The 20,915-nt window shown below is 65.4% G+C and overlaps 1 protein-coding gene across 1 annotated transcript in view; it reads right to left on the bottom strand.

Annotated features, from left to right (window-relative positions):
* Positions 1-407: 407 nt before the first annotated feature.
* The window catches only part of SBF1 (SET binding factor 1), a gene marked incomplete at its 5' end in the record, with an annotated part of 34,083 nt that continues 13,575 nt past the window's right edge, over positions 408-20,915 (bottom strand). The window contains 29 exons of the mRNA XM_026046532.1: positions 408-639; positions 713-844; positions 918-1,005; positions 1,100-1,311; positions 1,557-1,667; positions 1,827-2,060; positions 2,655-2,785; positions 2,872-2,998; positions 3,126-3,311; positions 3,382-3,483; positions 3,775-3,951; positions 4,079-4,263; positions 6,479-6,616; positions 7,242-7,438; positions 7,576-7,783; positions 8,962-9,101; positions 11,122-11,297; positions 11,997-12,124; positions 12,548-12,743; positions 12,853-12,926; positions 13,139-13,311; positions 13,582-13,841; positions 14,041-14,199; positions 15,600-15,668; positions 15,963-16,112; positions 16,974-17,086; positions 18,170-18,374; positions 18,971-19,069; positions 19,513-19,641. Of these exons, the coding sequence (XP_025902317.1) occupies positions 541-639; positions 713-844; positions 918-1,005; positions 1,100-1,311; positions 1,557-1,667; positions 1,827-2,060; positions 2,655-2,785; positions 2,872-2,998; positions 3,126-3,311; positions 3,382-3,483; positions 3,775-3,951; positions 4,079-4,263; positions 6,479-6,616; positions 7,242-7,438; positions 7,576-7,783; positions 8,962-9,101; positions 11,122-11,297; positions 11,997-12,124; positions 12,548-12,743; positions 12,853-12,926; positions 13,139-13,311; positions 13,582-13,841; positions 14,041-14,199; positions 15,600-15,668; positions 15,963-16,112; positions 16,974-17,086; positions 18,170-18,374; positions 18,971-19,069; positions 19,513-19,641 (4,398 nt within the window). The remainder of the gene's footprint in view (positions 640-712; positions 845-917; positions 1,006-1,099; positions 1,312-1,556; positions 1,668-1,826; positions 2,061-2,654; positions 2,786-2,871; positions 2,999-3,125; positions 3,312-3,381; positions 3,484-3,774; positions 3,952-4,078; positions 4,264-6,478; positions 6,617-7,241; positions 7,439-7,575; positions 7,784-8,961; positions 9,102-11,121; positions 11,298-11,996; positions 12,125-12,547; positions 12,744-12,852; positions 12,927-13,138; positions 13,312-13,581; positions 13,842-14,040; positions 14,200-15,599; positions 15,669-15,962; positions 16,113-16,973; positions 17,087-18,169; positions 18,375-18,970; positions 19,070-19,512; positions 19,642-20,915) is intronic.

Here is a 20,915-nt window from a genome sequence, read left to right as displayed (position 1 = left end):
GCGGGAGGGGGCGGGGGGCAGGAGGGGGGGACACGGGGCCCGGGTGGCTCCCGGAGGCGCCAGCGGCTGCAGCTGCCCCGCGGGGCGGCTGGTCCCAGTGCAGGGCGCCCGGTGCCCCCAGGGCGCATGCGGCCAAGCGCGCCAGGCAGCAGCACCCGCTCGGCCCGCGCCGGGAGGGCAGGGGACGGGGCGGCTGCTGCTCGTGCTGCGGCGCGGGGGATGCGGCTGCTGCGGCGCGGGGGATGCGGCTGCTGCGGCGCGGGGGATGCGGCTGCAGCGGCGCGGGGCCACGGCGATGACAGGGCTCAGACAGGCGCAGGGGCTGGGCGGGCGCCGCCTCCGCCTGCTTCAACGCGACCCATTCCTGCCCGAGGCGGCTCCTCCCGCCTTCGGCAGCCCCGGGGCTGCGGGAGGAAGGCACCTCCTCCTCCTCGCCAGTCCATCACAGCCCAGTGCCCGGCCAGGCCTGGACGCGGCCTCCGCCTCCCGTGCTGGGGCCCGGGAGGCTCTGCCTGCAAGGGAGGCTCCCCTGAGCCCGGCTCACGCGTCCGACAGGCAGCTCTGGATGCGGTCGATCCACTGCTGGGCCAGCTGCACGTCCTGGGCGCAGAAGTTGTAAACTCGTTTCGTCGTCTTCAGCTGCAGGGGAGGAGAGGGGAGGTGAGAGGCGGGCGGGCGGGCACGGGTCGCCCCGCGTGGGCGCCGCACTCACGTCGAAGAAGGCTTTCTCGTCCACGGTCTTGGGGGCGCCCATGGTGGGCGTCCCCGGCGTGATGGACTCCACCTCGGCCAGGTCGATGACGCCCTTGCACTCCGTGTCCATGCGGCTGTCGTAGTACCGCAGCTGCGGGGAGAGGCGCCCGCGCTCAGCGCCGCGCGCGGCCGGACGCCGGGGTGCCCGGCCCCCATCGCGGTACCTGGTGTTTGGTTTTATCCAGCACGAACCAGCGGGGCTTCCAGGGCTTCATGAAGGCTCCTTTCTTGTAGAGCGACCCCTCGTAGGACCTGGGGGCCGGGCAGCGCGTTAGGGCGGCAGCGGGGCCGAGCCAAGGAGGGGAGCCCAGCCCAGGAGGGGCGCCCGCCGCCCGGCCCCGCGTGCCTGTTCTCGCTCTCCGACATCTGGAACTGGCTGTAGAGGGTGCTGGTGCTGCGGCGGCCGCCCTGCTTGCCGCTGGACGGCGTGGACGTGCTGCTCGTGTCGCTGTCCAGGCTGAGGTTGAGCGTGGAGCCCACGCCGCTCTCCTGCAGGTACACGCCGAGCGAGCGCCGGTGGTGGCAGAGGCCGGACGACATCAGCAGGGAGCTCGGCGTCTGCGGGAGCGCAGGGCGCCGCGTCACGCACGGCTGGACATCGCGGCCGCCACCACAGCCACCACCGCGGTCATGACCGCAGCCACCACCACAGCCGCCACCGCAGCCACCACCGCAGCCACCACCGCGGTCACAACCACAGCCACCACCGCAGCCACCACCGCAGCCACCACTGCAGCCACCACTGCAGCCACCACCACGGCCCCCGTGGGCAGAGGCGGCTCCCACCCGTGTTCCCAACCTACCCGGCTGCCCTCCGGCCGGGCCTCCACGCGCTGCGAGGCTTTGACCTTGTCCCACGTGTCCTTCCAGCGCTCCGGCACCTGCCCCAGCTCCATCTCCAGGTTGTGCAGCTCCTGCAGGGCGCAGTTGGGCATCAGGAGCGGGCAAGGACCCTGCTGTCCCCACAGGGACACCCGCCCTGACCAACGGGGCACGGGGCAGTGTCCGGCCCACGGGACCCCTGAGGGGGCCCGGGCCAGGCGCCGCGGCAGGGCCGGCGCCGCAGCACCCACCTCCAGCAGCTTGGAGATGGCGTCGGGCTCCACGCGGCCGCGGTTGTCGTAGCAGGGCCAGATGATGCGGCGCTTGCTCTGCGGGGCGCTCGTGTCCTGCCGGTCGGCCTCCTCCAGCTGCTCGGGCTGCCCCTGCACCAGCTCCCAGTCGTAGGAGGGCCCCTCGGAGAGCGTCTCCTCCGTGTAGTAGTCCCACACCTTCAGGTTGGAGATGTTGCTGTAGGGCCTCAGCACCTAGGGTAGGACACAGGGCGCTCAGAGCCGGCGGCAGCCCCCACGGGGCCATCGCGGCCCGGGGGACGTCCTGGCTGCCTCTGCCCACATCAGAACCGGGACGCCTGGCACAAAGCGGCCCCCCTGGTCGGGAACCGCGGCACTCTGGGCTGGGGGCTGCAGCTGGACCACAGCCGGCACCGCTGGCCTGGGGGTGGCCAAGGAGGGCCTGGCCGAGGCAGCCCCGTGTCACCGTCACCAGCCCCGTGTCACCGTCACCAGCCCCGTGCCACCGTCACCAGCCCGTCTGCCCCCAGGCCACGGCGCCGACTCCTCCCTCAAGGGCAGGTGACTCCCAGCTGTGGTGGGGACCCTCGGCGGGGACGCTGGTGCTGTGACATGGGCAGCCCTGGCTCCAGGGCCGCTCCTGCAGCCTCAGCCACACGCGCCCTAGGTCTCCGCAGGACATCGGGCACCCGGTGCCCACTCCACAGCCACGCAGGGCAGCCCTGCAGGGTGGCTCCGCAACACAGCCGGGCTGCAGCTTGTGCACGGCCCCGGGGCGCCCACCACGGTCGGTGCCAGTGCTGGTGCTGGTGCCAGTGCCGCACTCACCTCCCCGTCCTCGGGGGCGTACATGTAGTTGAAGAAGACCGGGGCTTTCTTGTTCAGCCGGTCGATGTAATCCCAGACGGACTTGTAGACCTGCGGGGTCTTGCGCTCGCCCTTCTCCTCGTACAGGAGGCCTGTGCGGAGCGGAGCGGGGCCGGGGCGTCGCGGCGGGCAAGGCGCTGGGCTGCCGCTCCCCGCACGCCGCGCGCGCCGCCCTTACCCAGCTCAATGCGCTCGTAGTCCGAGTCCAGCAGGAACGTTCGGAACCGGTTTGAGATGTAGTGGTAGCTGAGGAACTTCAGGTAGTACTGGCTGAACTCAAACTCCATGGGGAACTGCAAGTGGATCTGCGAGGGGCGGCGCGGGTGAGGCCGCCTGGTGCCCACGGGCGCGAGGGGGCCCCTGTGCCAAGCGCAGCTCCTGCGCCGTCCTCGCCCCGCGCGCGTGGGGAACCGGGGCGCCGCTGCGGCTCACCTGGTGCACGCAGTCGAGGAACTGCAGGAAGATGGGCGCGAAGCCGCTGCTCTGGCTCGCCAGCGTCTGCGCCCCGCGGTGGCTGAAGCGGTGCCCGAAGGAGAGCCACTCCTTCTCCACCAGCAGGCGGAAGCCCTCCATGGTCCGGTAGTAGGGATCCGAGAGGAGCTGCACCAGGGAGACCACCTGGGGGACGGGGGGCTGCAGGCGGCGCCGGGGCGCGCGGGGGACGCGGCTGCCGCCGCACGGCTCCTACCTGCGTGGTGATGTCCCAGCCGTCCTCCAGGCTCACGAGCACCGAGGAGCCCGTGTCCAGCAGCTCCACCACCAGCACCGCGATCTGCAGGATTTTATGGATCTGCCAACACAAGCGCCAGGAGTCACTAAGGCGCAGGAAGCTTACCCTGGTGCTGGGCGTGGGGTAGCGTGACGCCTTCTCCTGGGCACGAGGTGGCTCCTCTTGTGCCAGCCCTGCTCTCCCAGAGCAGCCGACCATTCCGTAAGGATGACAGGAGAGGGCCCAGACCGCATCCGCAGCCTTGGGTTTGCTCGGAGGGAACCCAGCACCTGCCCTTGAGCACTGGCCCACAGCAACGGCTCCTGCCAGGAGATGCATCAAGGCCCCTGCAGGGTTCAGGCCACCACTGACCTGGGACAACCACTCGGACTCCTCCAGCGACCGCAGATAGGCCACGCTGGGCTCGGTGGCGGGGCAGCCGGGCACGCAGGCCTTCATGAGCTTCTTGAAGCTGGCCTTCACCTGCCGCACGTCGAACACCTCGATGGGCACCAGCTCCCAGTGCTGCAGCGGGTCCGGCTTCACGCCCTGCGGAGCGGGCGCTGAGCGGGGCCCGGGGAGCCGCGCGGGGGCCGGGCCCCCGGCCCCACACGCCTCCCCTGGGGGCTGCAGTGGCCAAGCAGAGCACGTCCCCGCCGCAGGCCGCGCGTTTCACCTTGAGCTGCGACTTGTCGCCGATGATGTAGAGCGAGGCGCGGTGCTGGCGCAGGAAGCTGGCCTCGGCGGGCGCGCCGTTGTGCGGCGCCCCGAGCAGGTCCTTGCCGGCCAGGCGCGAGCCGATCTCCACGTTGAGGGCGTAGCTGCTGAGGCGCCCGCTGCCGCGGATGCTGCCCCACTTGCCTGCGGGACGGGGCGCGTGAGCGGCGCCGCGGCGCCCGGCGGCAGCGCTGCCCGCGCGCGGGCTGGGCGCTGCTGCGAGGCGGGCTTGCTTCCGCTCCGCGCTTTGCAAGGTGCTGCGGCCCTTGCTAGCCGCGTGGGTGCCCGCAGCCCCCCGCCCTGCACTGCGGCCCCCTCCCCAGCACCTGCAGCGGCCGGGAGCCAAGCAAAGCCGCGCGGGCCCCGCGGGCCCCGTACTTACCGGGCGCGCAGGGACATGCCGGTGGCGTTAGCGGGTGGCGGAGGGGGTTACTGGGGCGTTAGTGGGGGCCGGGGCGGTGGGTGCGGGGAGCGCGCGGGCGTTACGCCGGGTACCGTACCTCGCGGCGGCTCGCGGCCCTTCGCCGGCGCGCACTTGGGGGTGGACAGGGTGATGACCCTAGCCCTGTGGGCGAGCCCTGGGGGCACAGGACGAGAGCGGCCTCAGCGGGGGCAGCGCTGCCGCCGCGCACGCACGGGAGGAGCGCAGCGCTGCAGGAGCGCAGCGGGGCAGGACCGCAGCGCTGCAGGACCCCAGCGCTAGTGCAGGACTGCGGTGGTACAGGACTGCAGTGCGGCAGGGCTGCAGCAGTGCAGGACCGCAGTGGGGCAGAACTGCAGCGGTGCAGGGCTGCAGCAGTGCAGGACAGCAGCAGTGCAGGACTGCGGTGGTGCAGAACTGCAGCGGTGCAGGGCTGCAGCAGTGCAGGACCGCAGCGCTGCAGGACCGCAGCAGGGCAGGACCATAGCAGTGCAGAATGGCAGTGGTGCAGGACGATGGTGGTGCAGGACTGCAGCGGTGCAGGACTGCAGCGGTGCAGGACTGCAGCGGTGCAGGACTGCGGTGGTGCAGGACAGGACCACAGCGGTGCGGGACCGCAATGGTGCAGGACTGCAGCGGTGCAGGACTGCGGTGGTGCAGGACAGGACCACAGCGGTGCGGGACCGCAATGGTGCAGGACTGCAGCGGTGCAGGACCGCAGCGGTGCAGGACTGCGGTGGTGCAGCACGGTGCCAATGGTGCCGACGGCAGCTCCGCGGCCGGGGGCCGCTGCCCGGCCCGCCCGCCCGCTGCGGCCCCGCTCGGGGCCGGCGAAGCCAAGGGGAAGCAGCTACTCTAGGAGGGCGCCGTGCGCGGGGCCTGCGAGGCCCGGCAGCGCTCGCCCGCACGTCCTCACCTCCGCGGCTAACAGTACCGGGCCCATCGTCCTTCCCTCCCATCACCTGCTTCATGAGCGATCCCAGCTTAGGCTGCCTCTTGTCGCAGGAATCTGCAGCAGCAACAAAACCGCAGCTTTGGGCCGTGCTCTGCCGCTCCGGGGGGACCTGCCCTCCTTGCAGCTGCCGTGGAGGGGAGGGCAAGGGGCCACGGAAGGAAAGCGAGAGCAGGAGACCCCAGGGCTGGGGTCAGAAGGTCCTCGTGCAAGAAAAGCCCTGCAGGCTGCAGCCTCAGCGCAAAGGCGACGGGTGCAGCAGCGCAAGCGGGCGCTACCCTGCGGCCCCCTGAGCGGGCAGCGCTGCCCCGGCCCTGCCCGGTGCTCCGTGCCGGGAGGAGACACCCCGGAGCCGGGCAGCTCCGCCAGGCTCCGCAGGGCTGCGCGGGGCTCCCGGCGCCCCGTGCGTCCCCTCCTGCCGGGCGGTGCCTCACTAGGAGCTGCAAGCGGGACCTGCCGCTGCACGGAACGGCCTGGAGGGACCTGCAGCAAGGGTCCTGGAGGGACCTGCCGATACCGCGGCAATGACTGGCACTGGTGGTGGATGGCGCGGGAATGAAGGGCCACGGAGCACGGCATGGCAGCACCAAGCACGCTCGGCCCCGGCACGCAGGGCAAGAGAGGCGAGCGACTTACCTCGGCTGCCCGCCACGGAGGGCACCCCGCGCGGGGCCAGCGGTGCCGAGGCGTCCGCTCCTGGCTCTGTCCCCCCAGCCAGGCCCACCCGGCTCCCGAGGCTGGCCCTGAGCGCGGTCAGGAGCTGCAGCGCTCACGGGCACTGCCCAGCGCCGCCGCCTTGCCCAAGCCCTGTCCCCACCGGTGCTGCAGGGGCCGGCTGCGAGCCGGGAGCCCAGGGCCTCTCGGGGAGGCTCCGCTCCCTTTGCTGCAGCATGGGTGCTGCAGGGCCGGGCAGCACGTGCGGGAGCGCAGCTGGGGCACCAGCCCTCCTGCCCCTGCGCTGCTGCCCACGTCGGGGCCGCCCTCACCTGAGCTGCTCATGTGCGCGGAGGTGAAGCCGCTGAGCGTGTTGCGCCCGCCGGCATCGGCGTAGTGCGGCATGGAGTTGATGACGGCCTGCAGGTACTTCTCCTGCTCCAGGCTGGTGGAGTCGGTCTGCGAGGGCCCTGCAGGGAGAGCAGCGGGCGTCACGGCTCTGCCGCGGGCGCCACAGCTCCGCCACGGGCATCACGGCTCCGCCGCGGGCATCACGGCTCCGCCACGGGCATCACGGCTCCGCCGCGGGCGCCACGGCTCCGCCACGGGCATCACGGCTCCGCCGCGGGCATCACGGCTCTGCCACAGGCATCACGGCTCCGCCACGGGCATCACGGCTCCGCCGCGGGCGTCACGGCTCCGCCGCGGGTGCCACGGCTCCGCCACGGGCATCACGGCTCCGCCGCGGGCATCACGGCTCCGCCGCGGGCATCACGGCTCTGCCACGGGCGTCACGGCTCTGCCGCGGGCACCACGGCTCCGCCACGGGCATCACGGCTCCGCCACGGGCATCACGGCTCCGCCGCGGGCGTCACGGCTCCGCCGCGGGCACCACGGCTCCGCCATGGGCATCATGGCTCTGCCGCGGGCGTCACGGCTCCGCCGCGGGTGCCACGGCTCTGCCACGGGCGTCACGGCTCCGCTGCGGGCATCACAGCTCCGCCACAGGCACCACGGCTCCGCCGCGGGCGTCACGGCTCCGCCGCGGGCACCAGGCCTGCGGATGGGCGCGCACGGCGGGCGAGGGGCAGGCACCTGCGCTGGGCGCGTTCTGGGACTTGAAGAGGCCCACGACGCCCTTGCCGTGCAGCCCCCCTGAGCGCAGCAGCACGGCCTTGGTGCGCGCGTTGCGCCAGCACACCACGGGGAAGCGGTTCTGCCGGTAGCAGCGGGAGATGCGCTGGATCGTGTTGTCCTGGATGCTCTGCGGCACGATGAGCAGCCCGGGATAGCTGCAGGAGAGACCGAGACTCTGCAGGGAGCGCGAGGGCGCCGCGAGCTCTGCGGCACCGCAAGCGATCCTCCCCGGGATCAGACCTGGCCTCTCCCTCGTGCCAGCCCGGCGGCGGCGCTGCCCGCTCGCACTCACCTGCGGCAAATGGCATACATGCGGTTCACGGTGGAGATGCGGAAGGGCTCCGTCTTGGAGCGCGTGAGGCTGCTGCTGAGCGTGCCCAGTCCCATGCGCTGGTAGTCCCGGCAGCAGGCGCGCTCCACCAGGTGATTCATGGTCATCTTGTCCGACGGCTTCATGGTGGTGCTGGGCGTCAAAGTGCTTCTGTCCATTTCTTCAGACACTGCAAAGCCAGAGGCCACGCGGCTCAGTCCCCAGAACCACGGAGTGGCTGAGGCTGGAAGGCACCTCTAGAGATCATCTAGTCCAACCCCCTGCTCCAGCAGGCACACCCAGAGCACGGGGCACAGGGTGGCATCCAGGTGGGTTTGGAGACCGCCAGAGAAGGAGACTCCCCAGCCTCCCTGGGCAGCCTGGGCCAGGGCTCTGGCACCCAGGGCTCATGTTCCCACCACGGACAGTGTCCCACTTGCAGCAGGAGAAGACCAGGGCTGAGGTCCCAACCTTGCAGGGTCCGGCAGGACAAGGGCTTCCTCCCACCAGGCTCCCCGGAAAGGGGAGTTCAGCTCCTGCACCCAAAGGGTCAGACACCAGACTTGGTGCAAGAACCTACTAGCAAGGCCAGAGAGACCCAGAGAAGTCAGCCCTGTGGCAGTGAAGTTAGATGCTGGAGCAGATTCCTTTGGTGCTGTCACACTGCCTGACAGCAGTAAGAGAGGAGGAACAAAACCGATCTGTCCAGAGCCGGCTCTGTGACAATGAGCTCATCTGCTCCTTCAGTGCAGAGACAGGACTGCAGCTCAACCAGGCCTTCAGCCCAGGAGATTTCCCTCAAATCATCATATTTCCATCCAATTCCATAGCAAAATTGCTATAGGGAAATATGCAGTCATTAACAACCACTTTTCTAAGTGCTCTGCTGCCCGAACTTGAGGACAACAGAAGAATCTCAATGGTGTTGGGGAAATCTCCTGCTCTGGTTCTGAACACAGTCAGTGTTTTTGTTAACATAAATGATGGTCCTGTGGATGCTTACAATATCTGCAGAGGACAACGACAAGTCAGGGAAACGGAGCAGAATTCAAAGGGTCTCAATGAAGAGAAGGAAAGATTTGAAATCAGGCGCTTTCTGGGTGACAGACCGGCCCCGCACGGGGCTGCAAGAGCAGCCCTGCTCCCCGCTGACACCCTACAACAAATCGACCCACTGAGGCGGCACTGAGGGTATGTGTCCCTTGCAGGTCTTTGCTCCTCTTAAATCACCTAAAGTGCCCGTCAAGTGCAGGCCTGCACAGCGGCAGCCGAGGAGATGCCTGGCTCTCCTCCGGCACCCGGATGCTCCCGCTCCAGGGGACAACCCGCTCTGCAGGGCCTCTGTTCCCTGTCCCGGGCGCTCCCAACCTGAGATCTCGTCCTCGTTGTCCTCGGAGAACTGCTGGCTGCTGCGCTGCTCCCAGGCGGGGGGGGTGTATTTCTTGCGCGTCACGTACTGGCGCCCGATGGTTTTCTTGGCGTTTTTCACCAGGTTTTTGGAGAGAGTCCTGGAAGGAGAGGAGGATGCTGCAGCCCGCTGGCAGCACTGCGGCGCGTGCACGGCCGCAAGAGCGGGCTAGAGAACCCGGCACGCGCGGTTACACCGGGAGCGAAGCGGAGCCCGGGGCGCCCCACCTTACAGCAGCACCCTACGCGGTGGCACCCGTGCAGCCGGGAGCAGCAGCGCCCTGCGGCAAGGGCTTCGCTGCGCCAGCTCCCCGGCTGCAGCCCTGCCCGAGGGCTGCACAGGAGCCCTGCGGCTGCCGCCGTGCAGCAGCAGCCAGGACAGGGCCCGGGGAGCCCACGCTGCCCTAAGCAGGGCCCCAGTGCAGGGACACGATGGGGAGCCTGTGCGGGACAGACAAGGATCCTTGCCCCAGGCTCTCCCAAATCCCGTTGCCTCCCTATGGGAGCGCTCACACGCTGTCCCGGGGGACGGAGCGCTCCGTGCCGTCACACCGGGGAGGAGCAGAGGCAGGAGATCCGCACGGGCCGACCCTGAGCTGCTTCTCGCCGCCCAGCCAGGCGCAGCCGTGTCGCTGGCTCCTCTGGAGCAGCCTCCCTGCCCGCCGAGGGCAGCCCAGGGAAAGCGGGAAGGGGAATCCTTCCAAACCCTGGGCACAGTTAGGCTGAGCGGTCACAACACGCTCCTTATGCCTGAGCTCTACAAAGCCTCCGCCTGAGGACCAGAACTGTGCACAGGGGCAGGATCAGAGACCTGCTGTCTAGGGCGCCCCGGAGCTCAAAAAATAACAACTAAAAGAAACACGGAAAACGTGTCACTCACAAAATGGGTCACATTCAACCCGGAATAACACCACCTGAGATTTCTACATCACCTGATTGGGGCTGGGGCCAGGACAGCACCAGCAGGTCATTTGCTTTGCTTGGCAAAGCAGACCACGAGGGGACCCAACTGCTCCCTAAATCTATCAAGGAATGCAGAGACTCGGGACTGGGGGATAATGCTGTCCTGAGAGCAAACAGCCACAGAAGGAGGACCCGAGTGTTTTCTAACCAGAGCAGGGAGATTTGCAGACGCCGTGGAACAGAATTGTGGGCTGGTGGTAACGCAGACCTCACAAACTCACAGATAGAGACTTCTGAGCCTGTGCCCAGCCCCGAGAGAGGTGAGTGGGACCCAAGAGAGGTGAGTGAGACCCAAGAGAGGTGAGTGGGACCCAAGAGAGGTGAGTGGGAACAAGGAGAGCTCCACCAGGATGCAGCACGCTGCCCCGGAGCCGCAGGAGGCACCGCCTGCATGCCGAGACCTCAGCTCCAGAGCATGCCCTGGGAAAGGACGTTCCCGAGCGGCCGGCCCGCAGCCCAGGCAGCATGCAGAGCGGGAGAGAAGGATTCCCGGGAGCAGGGAAGGCCACAGGCTGAGCCGACGCCACCTTGCAAGCTCCCGCCCAGGGCGAAGGCGTCTTACGTGGTTGAATGGCCAAGGTGCCCAAGGGATATGACCCCCACCGCCAGGCCCTGGAGCATATCGGTCACCTGCTGGGAGCTGGGTCACAAACACACGGAGAGAGGCTTAGAGGCACAGCGCGCCAAGCACAGCCGCGGCAGCTCCAGCATCTGCTAGCCGAGCGGCGAGCGCAGCAGCAAGGTCTGGCCGCAGGGCAGCCCTGTGCACAGAGCTCTCGCTGCCCCGGCCTCCACCGTGGCAGAGGGACACTCTGGAGCTCCTCCCTAGGGAGATGCTTCCTCGGGCTTTGCAATTCCCCACCTTGGGGCAGGGAACACCTCTGCAAGCAAGGAGCGCTCCCCAGGCTTGGCCAGAGCTCTGCTTCGGCCTGGGAGGCTGCTGCACGGCGTGCAGCACGGTCCCCTCCTCGTACCAGGCGTTTGAATGCCCCAAGACGAGGAGCAGAGCCCCTGTGCACGGAGCAGGCTGAGCAAGGCTGAGCTCACCAGGGCTCCGCTCACCTCTGGGGTCCTCACGGGGACAGGAAGGACCCTGCAGTCCCTAAAAGGGTCCCCAGTGCTGCTGTCCCCGCTGGCGGTCACGCCAGGCACAGGTACCTGAGTGAGGGATTCTTCTCCTTGGCCTTGGGCTGCATGGCTTGCTTGGGCGACTGGCCCACCGTGAAGGCAAAGGTGCCCCGCACGTGCTGGGGGTAGCGCAGCTTGTGCAGGTGCTTCCTGAAGACCTCAGCACTCTCCGAAGCCACCTCTTCGTCGAAGGCAATCTTCAGCAACTGCGGGGACGGCAGAGAGCAGGCTCCAGCGCTGCTGCGGGGCGCTCAGCACCTTCCACGAGCTCTTCCCACAGAGCAGGGCAGAGCTCAGCGCCCGGACTAGAGCAGGGGCTGCAAGAGGGCAGGCTGGGCGGGCACGGCCTCCGCTAGCAGCCACCCTGCCCCATGCACCCGGGCGCTCTGCGGCTCCCGGGATGCTCCCAGTGCCCAGGGCTCAAGGGACACACGCTGCACAGGTGCCTTCCTCCCAGCAGCACCGCCACGAGCTCTCCAAGATGGAAAATGCTTCAGAAGCGCCCACAGTTTTACCTCTCGCCCCCGCTGTATTTCTCTAAGACCTGCTAGTGTTTTGCAGAACCACCTCCTCTGGCCACGTGTGGGGAGGTCACGCACGTTCTCAGGACAGGCAGCCCCAGCTAACGGGAGGTCGCTCCTGCACAGAGCAGGTTGGGACTCCCGTGTTGGGAGCACAGCCTCCCCCTGCAAGGGCACCTCAACTCCCCCACCTCAGCACCGACACCTGCCCCAGAGGCCACGTCTGCCCCCTCAGGTCAAAAGCGGCTCCGTGACCGCGGCTAGTGAGTGGTCTGTCCCAGGCCACGGTGCCCACACTGGCTGCAACGCCACCAGGTGCCATCACGGACGCGTTCCTCGATCAAGTGAGCACAGCTCCGAAGATGGAGCCTCCCGCTGTCTCACCTGGAATGTGCACGAGCGCAGCTGCAAACCCTCCTGGATGAACTGATCCACCTGGGCCTGGATATTGATCTTCTTCTCTTTGGTCAGCGAGGCGATGGGGAAGGACCGGATCACCACCTGCTCCCCCACTGGGCCCAGAACAGGAAAAGGTCAGTGACAGCCTGCTGTCCTTGCCAGCACCATCCCGGCTGCACCGACCACCATGAGCACCACGAGAAGACTAGAAGCAGCTACAGAGACCAGGGCTACCAGAGCCGAGCCATGGAGATGCAGGAGGTGCTGCCTACGTTGACCGTGCGAGTGCTGATCATCTACCAACGTGATACTGGTGACCGAGACCCAAGCCTCCTTGTACTGGGAGCAAAGCAGCAGCTTTGGGCCCTGCCAGGCCCAGCACTGGTTGCTCACTCGCCCAACACAAACTGCTGGAGGCCCTTGGGGCAAGGGCAGCAAGAGGAGGGGCAGCCACCGCTGCAGCTCCCTTGGCCACGTCTACCCCGGGCACTGCCAACCGAGGAGCTCAGAGGAGGCGGCGCGCAGGAGATCCTTACCCAGGGGGTCCGTGGGGGTGCCTTTGAAGATGATGCGGTAAGTGGTGAGGAAGATGGCTCCTTCCGCAGGCAGAAGAGGCGGCCCGCCAATACTGCCCCCAGCAGCCTCCTCCCGGCCGTCGGGCATGAGGTACACACGGAGGCCCTCCATGACACACTCTTCGCCCACGAGCAGGTTGGGGCGCAGCAGCTTTGGCTGCAGGGGTTTCCGGGGGGGTTTTAGGCACACGGGGGGGTGTGGAAGGAATGGCAACACCCCCCAGGTGCACGAGCACCTCCCCGCCTGCAGCAGGCCCGCTCCGTACCTTCTGGATGGGAGGAAGCCTCTTGCTCTCACGGTGCACAGCGTCCAGCGTCTCTATGTGCATCTGCACGATGTCTGGGGACAAGCACGCAGTTGGAGGGCACAAGCCAAGCCCTGTCTTACACAGCACCCAAGCAGGTGGAGCCCCCCTTGTCGCGCTGTTTGTGCCTCCCTGGCCTTCCCATCCGCTGCTTCCCGAATTTTCTCTGGAGTGACCCCTGAGCTGAGGTGGGAGGATCCTCAGCGAGGTCCCACGGACTCCCCTGCACCGTGGCAAAGCGCATTACCAGGGATCATGACGTGCAGTCCCTTGAGGTGCTCGTTGGTGACTCCGCTCTCGGTGCACACTTTGTCCACGAAGCGGTTGATGAATCGCACCACGTAGTTGGCCACGTCCGAGCTCTCGGCGTCCTCAAACCCGCTTTCTGTGTCGTAGCTCTCGGCCACGCTGCCAGCAATGCTGCCACGCAGGAGTGGAGAAGTCAACCCAGAGCATCTCTGTCCACCACCATGGCCCACCGCGGGATGCCCCACACCACGCAGAGCCCAAAAGAGCTTCCAGCTCCTGACCTAGGCACCCGTGGGCACTGCCAACTGTCCTGATGCTGACGTGCAGCTCAACGATCCAGGTACCCCGGGTACTGCACCAAGGAGCTCTCACGCCAACCCCAAGGCTGCCCCGCGTCCCCTGGCAGCGCAGCCCGTGCCCAAGGTGCCCAGCCCTGCCTACCTGTTGGTGACAAAGCTGTTGCTGACGCTCTCCACATCGCCCAGCCCAGAGCTGCGGAGCAGGCGGTTCTTGCTCGTGTCAAGAGGCAGGAGCAGGTAGCTCATGCGGTTGGCGTAGTGGATGGCCTGGCTGAACACCGTGCTCTCCTCCTTCTGGATCAGCTCCTGCTGTTTCTCTCGGCTCATGGTGGGCCACAGCCTCAGCTGTTCTGATGCTATCTCCAGGGCTGACTTCTCTTCCTGCGGTCCCTCCTTGCTCTCCTGATGGAGTTGGAAGGACATGAACGTATGAACAGGAGCCCTGCCAGCCTTCACCCCACTGTGCCTCCAGGAATGTCCCCAGGACAACACAAAATGCCTCAGCCTGGTCCCAGCAGCCTCATCAGCCCATGGAACAAGGAGCGAGCCGCTCCTGTGCAGCCGCTTCCCACGGCCACGGGCGCTGCTGCCGTTTCCTCACCTCATCTGCGTGGTTCTCCTCACTGCTGTCCAGGTACAGGGCTCGGATGTGGTTCTGCACATCGCAGTAGAACATGGCCTCCCAGAACTGGATGTTGGTCCATACCACGTGCTCCTGCACACAGCTGTAGGCAAACTGCGTGATGCCAGGGCTCAGTTTCTGAGGAAAGAGAAGTGCAAGAGATGCTCGACCAAACCACCTTTGTGGCATCCTGGCCTCGCCAGGTCACCCTTGCTCTAGCTTGTCTCTGGGAAAGGCAACATGCCCTTGGGCAGGGAGGAGAGATGCTTGTCCAGTGTCTAAGCACTTCACAGAATCCCAGAATATTCAAGGTTGGAAGGGACCTCTACAGATCATCTAGTCCAACCTTCCTGCTCACACAGGCACACCCAGAGCACGGGGCACAGGGTGGCGTCCAGGTGGGTTTGGAGACCTCCAGAGAAGGAGACTCCACAACCTCCCTGGGCAGCCTGGGCCAGGGCTCTGGCACCCTCACAGTGAAGAAGTTCATCCTGAGATGGAACCTCCTGTGTTTCAGCTTATGGCCATTACCCCTCGTCCTATCGCTATCCACCAATGAAAACAGCCTGTCCCCTTCCTCCCTACATTCTCCCTTCCTGAACTTATACACATTAATCAGATCCCCTCTGAGCCTTCTCTTCTCCAGAGAAAACAGGCCCAGCTCACTCAGCCTCTCTTCATACGAGAGATGTTCCATTCCCTTAATCATCCTGGTTGCCCTTCTCTGGACCCTCTCCAGAAGCTCCACGTCCCTCCTATACTGGGGTGCCCAGAACTGCCCCCAGTGCTCCAGGTGCGGCCTCCCCAGAGCTGAGTAGAGGGGCAGAATCTCCTCCCTTGACCTGCTGGCAACGCTCCTCCTGATGCAGCCAGGATCCCATTGGCCTTCTTGGCCACGAGGGCACACTGCTCACTCCTGGTTAACTTGGTGTCAACCAGGACTCCCAGGTCCCTCTCCGTGGAGCTGCTCTCCAGCAGGTCAACCCCTAGTTTGTACTGGTGCCTGGGGTTATTCCTCCCCAGGTGCAGGACCCTGCACTTGCCCAGCACCCAGAGACCAACAGCGCCTCTTCCTACAGATGCCTTTTGGGAGGCCAAATCTTACATTAACCAAGGCTGGCACTTCAGAGCACCCCCTCTTTCTGAAGACCCTTCCTCTATATGTGTCCCAGCCATCCTGGAGAACCTTTGGCCCAAGGGTGGGCACATTCAGCCTAGCCAAGCTTTGAGTGGCTAGAAGCCACTGCAGAAGACCTTGTCCTCGGCCAGCCACCGAAGGGACAATCTGCCCTGGGGCTGGCTCCAGTTCTTCAAACCTGCCAGGCTCTGTGGCCTCCAAGGAATTCTGAGTGCAGGTGGCCACACAGCTGAGCTTCTCTGCCTGCAAAGAACTGAGCGCTCTTTCAGCTTCACAGAATCGCAGGAAGGGCCTCCCTGAAGAGGCCCTTCACAGGAGAGCTGCTTGCAGCCTCTTCTCCAGCCAGATCCGAACAACGCGCATGGGCTCCCCAAGGGACCAGGATGTTGTGGATACTCACTCGGCAGAAGGCGGTGACCAGTGGCAGGAGAGCGGCTGCAATCCCGTGTTCGTCCATGGCAGTGCAGTCCTGGGGATCAAGGCAGAGGTTCCAAGGGGATTTCTCACCAGAGCCCGAGCCCCACTCCCTTCCCTGGCCATGCAGTCCCCCAGTACGACCCTCATGGGAGCAGAGCTTTGCCTCTCCTCCACACAGGCTCCCCAAGCCCCCCAAACCATGGAAGTGGTGGTGTGGAAGCTGCTACCGGTTCACAGCGAGGTCCCCAGCGATCTCCACTTACGCTCCCCTCCCCAGGCACCTCTCATGTCCATAACCCCCCTGTCTCCAAGGAGAAACGTTCTCCCCACATCGGCCCTCTCCTACCTGCAAGCAGCAGTTCATCATGCGGATCACGAAATCGAACTGCTGGTGGTCGAGCACGGCGCGGTTCTGCTGCACGTGCAGGTTCAGCTCCTGCGTCAGGCAGTGCCTGGCTGCTCGGCCCTTCATGGCTCGCAGCACAGCAGGGAAGAGCTGCAGGGAAGACGGAAGGGAGCAGTGGAGCAGGGAGAGCGCAGGGCAGCGCAGCAAGGTGCAGGGCGGGAGGCGGCTCGCGTGCCGGCTGACATGAGGCTGTCTGCACGGAGCTCATCCAAGCGGGACACAGACGCAGGACAGAACAAGCTCCCACCACCCGGCCAGTCGAGCAGAGCCACTGGCAGCTCCCTGTTCAGCGAGGCTGGGGACGGCCCCATCCTGCTTATGCCTCAGCACAGTCCCTATGGGCACAGGGGACGTAGAGCAAGCACAGAATCGCAGAATGTTCAAGGTTGGAAGGGACCTCTAGAGATCATCTAGTCCAACCTTCCTGCTCCAGCAGGCACACCCAGAGCGTGTGGCACAGGGCGGCATCCAGACGGGTTTTGCCAGAGAAGGAGACTCCACAACCTCCCTGGGCAGCCTGGTCCACTGCTAATAGCACTGAACGGGATCAACAGAGTGATCAGCCCAAGGCCAGGAACACAACAAGGAGCAGCGGTAATGAGTGGAGAACTTGCAAGGAGAGTGCTGGTCAGCGGAGCCCTGGGCACGGGTGGGAAGTGTCCTCTCTAGGCCACCATGGAATCACAGAATCACAGAATCATGGAATCCTTAAGGTTGGAAGGGACCTCCAGAGGTCATCTAGTCCAACCTCCCTGCACACGCAGGGTCACCTAGAGCACATGGCACAGGACTGTGGGTTGGACTAGATTAGGGTTTGAATAAATGACCTCTGAGGTCCCTTCCAACCTTAAACATTCTATGATTCTATGATTGCCTCCAAGTGGGTTGGAGGACAGGCAGAGCCAGCCCCTTGTCCCCATGATCACCAGCTCCTCAAGACACGTCCCTCACCTTTTTGGCTTCCAACATCTTGTTCTCAAAGACATAGGAGATGCAGTTCCTGACAACCTCCAGGCGGCGGGCGCTGTTGGCCAGGGCATTGCCATTTCGCTCCAGGATGGCAGCTGGGGAGAGAATCCCTGTTACTTCCCCCAGGGGAGGGAATTCACACCCAGTGGGGCAGGACGGGCACCCCCTCCCCTGCTCGGCACGCCAGGGCTGCAGACACCTGTGCTGGAAGATGAGGACGGAGCATTCCGATCACAGAATCCCAGAATATTCAAGGTTGGAAGGGACCTCTACAGATCATCTAGTCCAACCTTCCTGCTCCAGCAGGCACACCCAGAGCACGGGGCACAGGGTGGCATCCAGGTGGGTTTTGAAGACCTCCAGAGAAGGAGACTCCACAACCTCCCTGGGCAGCCTGGGCCAGGGCTCTGGCACCCTCACAGTGAAGAAGTTCCTCCTCACCCGCAGACGGAACCTCCTGTGTTTCAGCTTGTGGCCATTTCCCCTTGTCCTATCACTGGCCACCACTGAGAAGAGCTTGGCCCCTTCCTCCCTGCATTCTCCCTTCCTGAACTTATACACATTAATCAGATCCCCTCTCAGCGTCCTCTTCTCCAGAGAAAACAGGCCCAGCTCACTCAGCCTCTCCTCATATGGGAGATGTTCCATTCCCTTAATCATCCTGGTTGCCCTTCTCTGGACCCTCTCGAGAAGCTCCACGTCCCTCTTGTCCTGGGGAGCCCAGAACTGCCCCCAGTGCTCCAGGTGCGGCCTCACCAGAGCTGAGCAGAGGGGCAGAATCACCTCCCTTGACCTGCTGCCAACGTCCTCCTGATGCAGGCCAGGATGTCCCCTTTCACCAGCCCGTGTAGCCCAGCGCGCTCTGAACAGCCCGAATGGCAGAAGCTGAAGAGCAAGGTGCTGCTGCCTCTCAAAACTGGCACCACCACCTGCATCTAGCCCTCAGACGTGCCAGAGCATAGAAGGGAGCCAGCACCCCCAGAGCTCTCAGCGTTAGACAGAATCACAGAATGGTTGCGGTTGGAAGGGACCTCTAGAGATCATCTAGTCCAACCTTCCTGCTCAAGCAGGACACCCAGAGCATGTGGCACAGGGTGGCATCGTGGAGCCAGTAACATGGAGCTCCTGCTGAGCTGGACTCCCATCCCAGCGCCAGGCAAGGCTCTGTGTGCACATACCTATGGGGGGGCCCGATGGCACCATGCACTTCTTCTCTGCCTTCACCGCAGGAGGGGCTGTCTGCAGCTTGGCAGTGGCTTGGTCTATGATCCACTGGACTGTCCCCTCGTCCAAACGGGGAAAAGGTTTCTGGTGGAGACGCAGGTGACAGCCTTCCGTGGGCTTCTGCACCTTGTGCATGGTCACGGCGGGGTACGGGTTCTCCTGGCACAGCAAAGGCAATTGCAAGTCCCGTGTCATCTCCTGGGGCCTCCTTCAGCAGCATCTCCCCAGCAGGTCTGCTACCAGCCCCCCACAGCATGTGCTCCCCAAAGCAGCCTGCGTGGCCAGCAGCCCATCCTGCTTTGCTCTCTGCAGCGGTGAGAACGGCACAGCTCAACCCAGCAATGAGCAAAACGTCAAGTGCCCAACAGGCCACAGAAAGTTTGGTGCTCCTCCTTCCAAAGACCTTAGCTGGTCATCCTCTGTACAACACAGTGGCTGACCAGGGGCTCCGGAACAAAGGAAAGGGATTGTGTGATGCTCAGACCACCTGAACTCCAGGAATCCTTCTCCTGGGATACAGGGGAGATGCCCACACCAGGCAGGCACCTTTAGGTCCAGCAGCAGTTACCTGCCACAGGTGACTGTGCAAGGTGGGACAGGCTGAAGCACCACGAGTGCTCATTCCAGCAACTGCTCACCGTGGCAGAAGGAAGGCAGGACAGACAGACAGAGCTGGGCCCTGGTCCCACAGTGCTCCCTGCCCACATCTCCATCGGACCAGGACCCCCACCTGTGCTCTGGCGTTCAGGACTCACATTTTTGTAAAGCTTCTCTGCCAGCTCCTTGATGTGCCGCAGGATTTTCTGCTTGTTGCCCTCTTCTGCACGCATCCGCTTCACTTCGTAAGCAACGAGCTGAGAGAGGAAGGGGCAAGTGAGAGGGGCGGCTCTCCGGGCATCATCTGGCCAGGGTGCCCGCAGTCTGAGCCCAAAGCAAAGCCAGCCTTGGGTCTGAGCCCAATGCAAAGCCAGACCCGGGTCTGAGCCCAAAGCACAGCCTGCCCTGGGTCTGAGCCCAATGCAAAGCCAGCCCCGGGTCTGAGCCCAAAGCACAGCCTGCCCTGGGTCTGAGCCCAAAGCACAGCCAGCCCCGGGTCTGAGCCCAAAGCAAAGCCAGCCTTGGGTCTGAGCCCAATGCAAAGCCAGCCCCGGGTCTGAGCCCAAAGCACAGCCAGCCCTGGCGCCCGGTGCCCCCAGCCCGGGTGCAGCCCTGCAGGGTTGTTCCCGGTCCCAGTGCCTCGGAGGGGGACGCGGGCAGGGACACGTCCCGCGGCGCTGCCAGCCTCCTGGCCTCCTACCTCGTCGAAGAGGTCGATGGAGCGATACGGGGCTCCCCGCTCGGTCACGAAGCCAGCGAACGCCATGCCTTCCAGCACCTTGGTGAGGAAGTCGTCCTCCGTGAGCCCCCTCTGCCCGAGGAAGGCAGCCTGCAAGGAAGAGCGGGCGCTGTGGGCAGGACGGCCGTGCAAGGTGCAAGGCGATGCGCCAAGGCGGCTCCCGGGCGGCCCCTCGAGCCCCTCTGTGCCGATGCTCCTGCCCGCGGCGCCCCACGCTCCAGCACGGCGGGTTCTGCAGCACCAGCACCGCGTGCTGCCCGTGGCCTCGCGGGAGGCCCATCCTCAGCCCTGGCTCCAAGGAGCCTCTCCCCACCAGCCACGACGGCAGCCCAAGGCCACGGGTTTCCTGCAGGCACGGCCAGGGTTTGGGCCTCCTCCTCCTCAGTGCACTGAGGACTCGTCCCGTGGGTGCTGCCCCGCGGCAGCCGGGGATCACCAGGAGGCTCCTGGAAACGCCGCCGGGGAGGCTACGGCAGGGCGCTCGCCCGCGGAGCCCCACGTGGCACCGGGGCCTCTGGGTGCTTGGCACCTGCGCCCTGCGCCCTCCTCCTTCCTCACGGATGGGGCTGGACCTCCTTCCAGGGGCTGGACCTCCTTCCAGGGGCTGGACCTTCCCTATAGCAGAGGGGGAAGCCAAGAGACGGAGGGCTCGGTGCTGCAGGAAAACCAGGACTGCTGAGTCCCGAGGCCTGAACGTGCCATGAGGAGCAACAAGAGGAGCCCGTGTGCTCCCCTGGGGCACCAGGGAAGGCTGCATTCCGGGTGGGCACAGCCCATGGGGCTCAGCTACGGACCAGCCGCCAGGCTCACCCTCCAGGCTGGCACAGCCCTTAGTGATGCACAGCCAAGGGAGCCTGGGGAAAGAGCTGTGCCCAAAGCACCCGCACCACGTCAGCCGGGCTCTGCTTCCTGCAGGCTGCCTACACGTCCCTAGCTCCTCACAGCCTCCCAGGCGCTTGTGCGCGATGACAGCACCCGTGCATGTAAAGGCTGTGGGAGCAGGAGCAGCCCTGCGCTCCGCACGCAGCCGTCGGTGGCTCTGCATGGCAGCGAGGCTGCAGCAAGGCAGGAATGCAGCAGGGCAGGGATGCAGCAGGGCAGGAATGCAGCAGGGATGCAGCAGGAATGCAGCAGGGCAGGAATGCAGCAGGGCAGGAATGCAGCAGGAATGCAGCAGGGCAGGGATGCAGCAGGAATGCAGCAGGGCAGGGATGCAGCAGGAATGCAGCAGGAATGCAGCAGGGCAGGAATGCAGCAGGGCAGGAATGCAGCAGGGATGCAGCAGGAATGCAGCAGGGCAGGGATGCAGCAGGGCAGGAATGTAGCAGGGCTGCAGCAGGAATGCAGCAGGGCAGGGATGCAGC

This window comes from Nothoprocta perdicaria, unplaced genomic scaffold (genome assembly GCF_003342845.1).
Source record: "Nothoprocta perdicaria isolate Ctin4 unplaced genomic scaffold, notPer1 scaffold_447, whole genome shotgun sequence".
Lineage (NCBI taxonomy): Eukaryota > Metazoa > Chordata > Aves > Tinamiformes > Tinamidae > Nothoprocta > Nothoprocta perdicaria.
The sequence above is the reverse complement of the archived record's forward strand: the minus strand, read 5'-3'. Positions and strand labels throughout refer to the sequence as shown.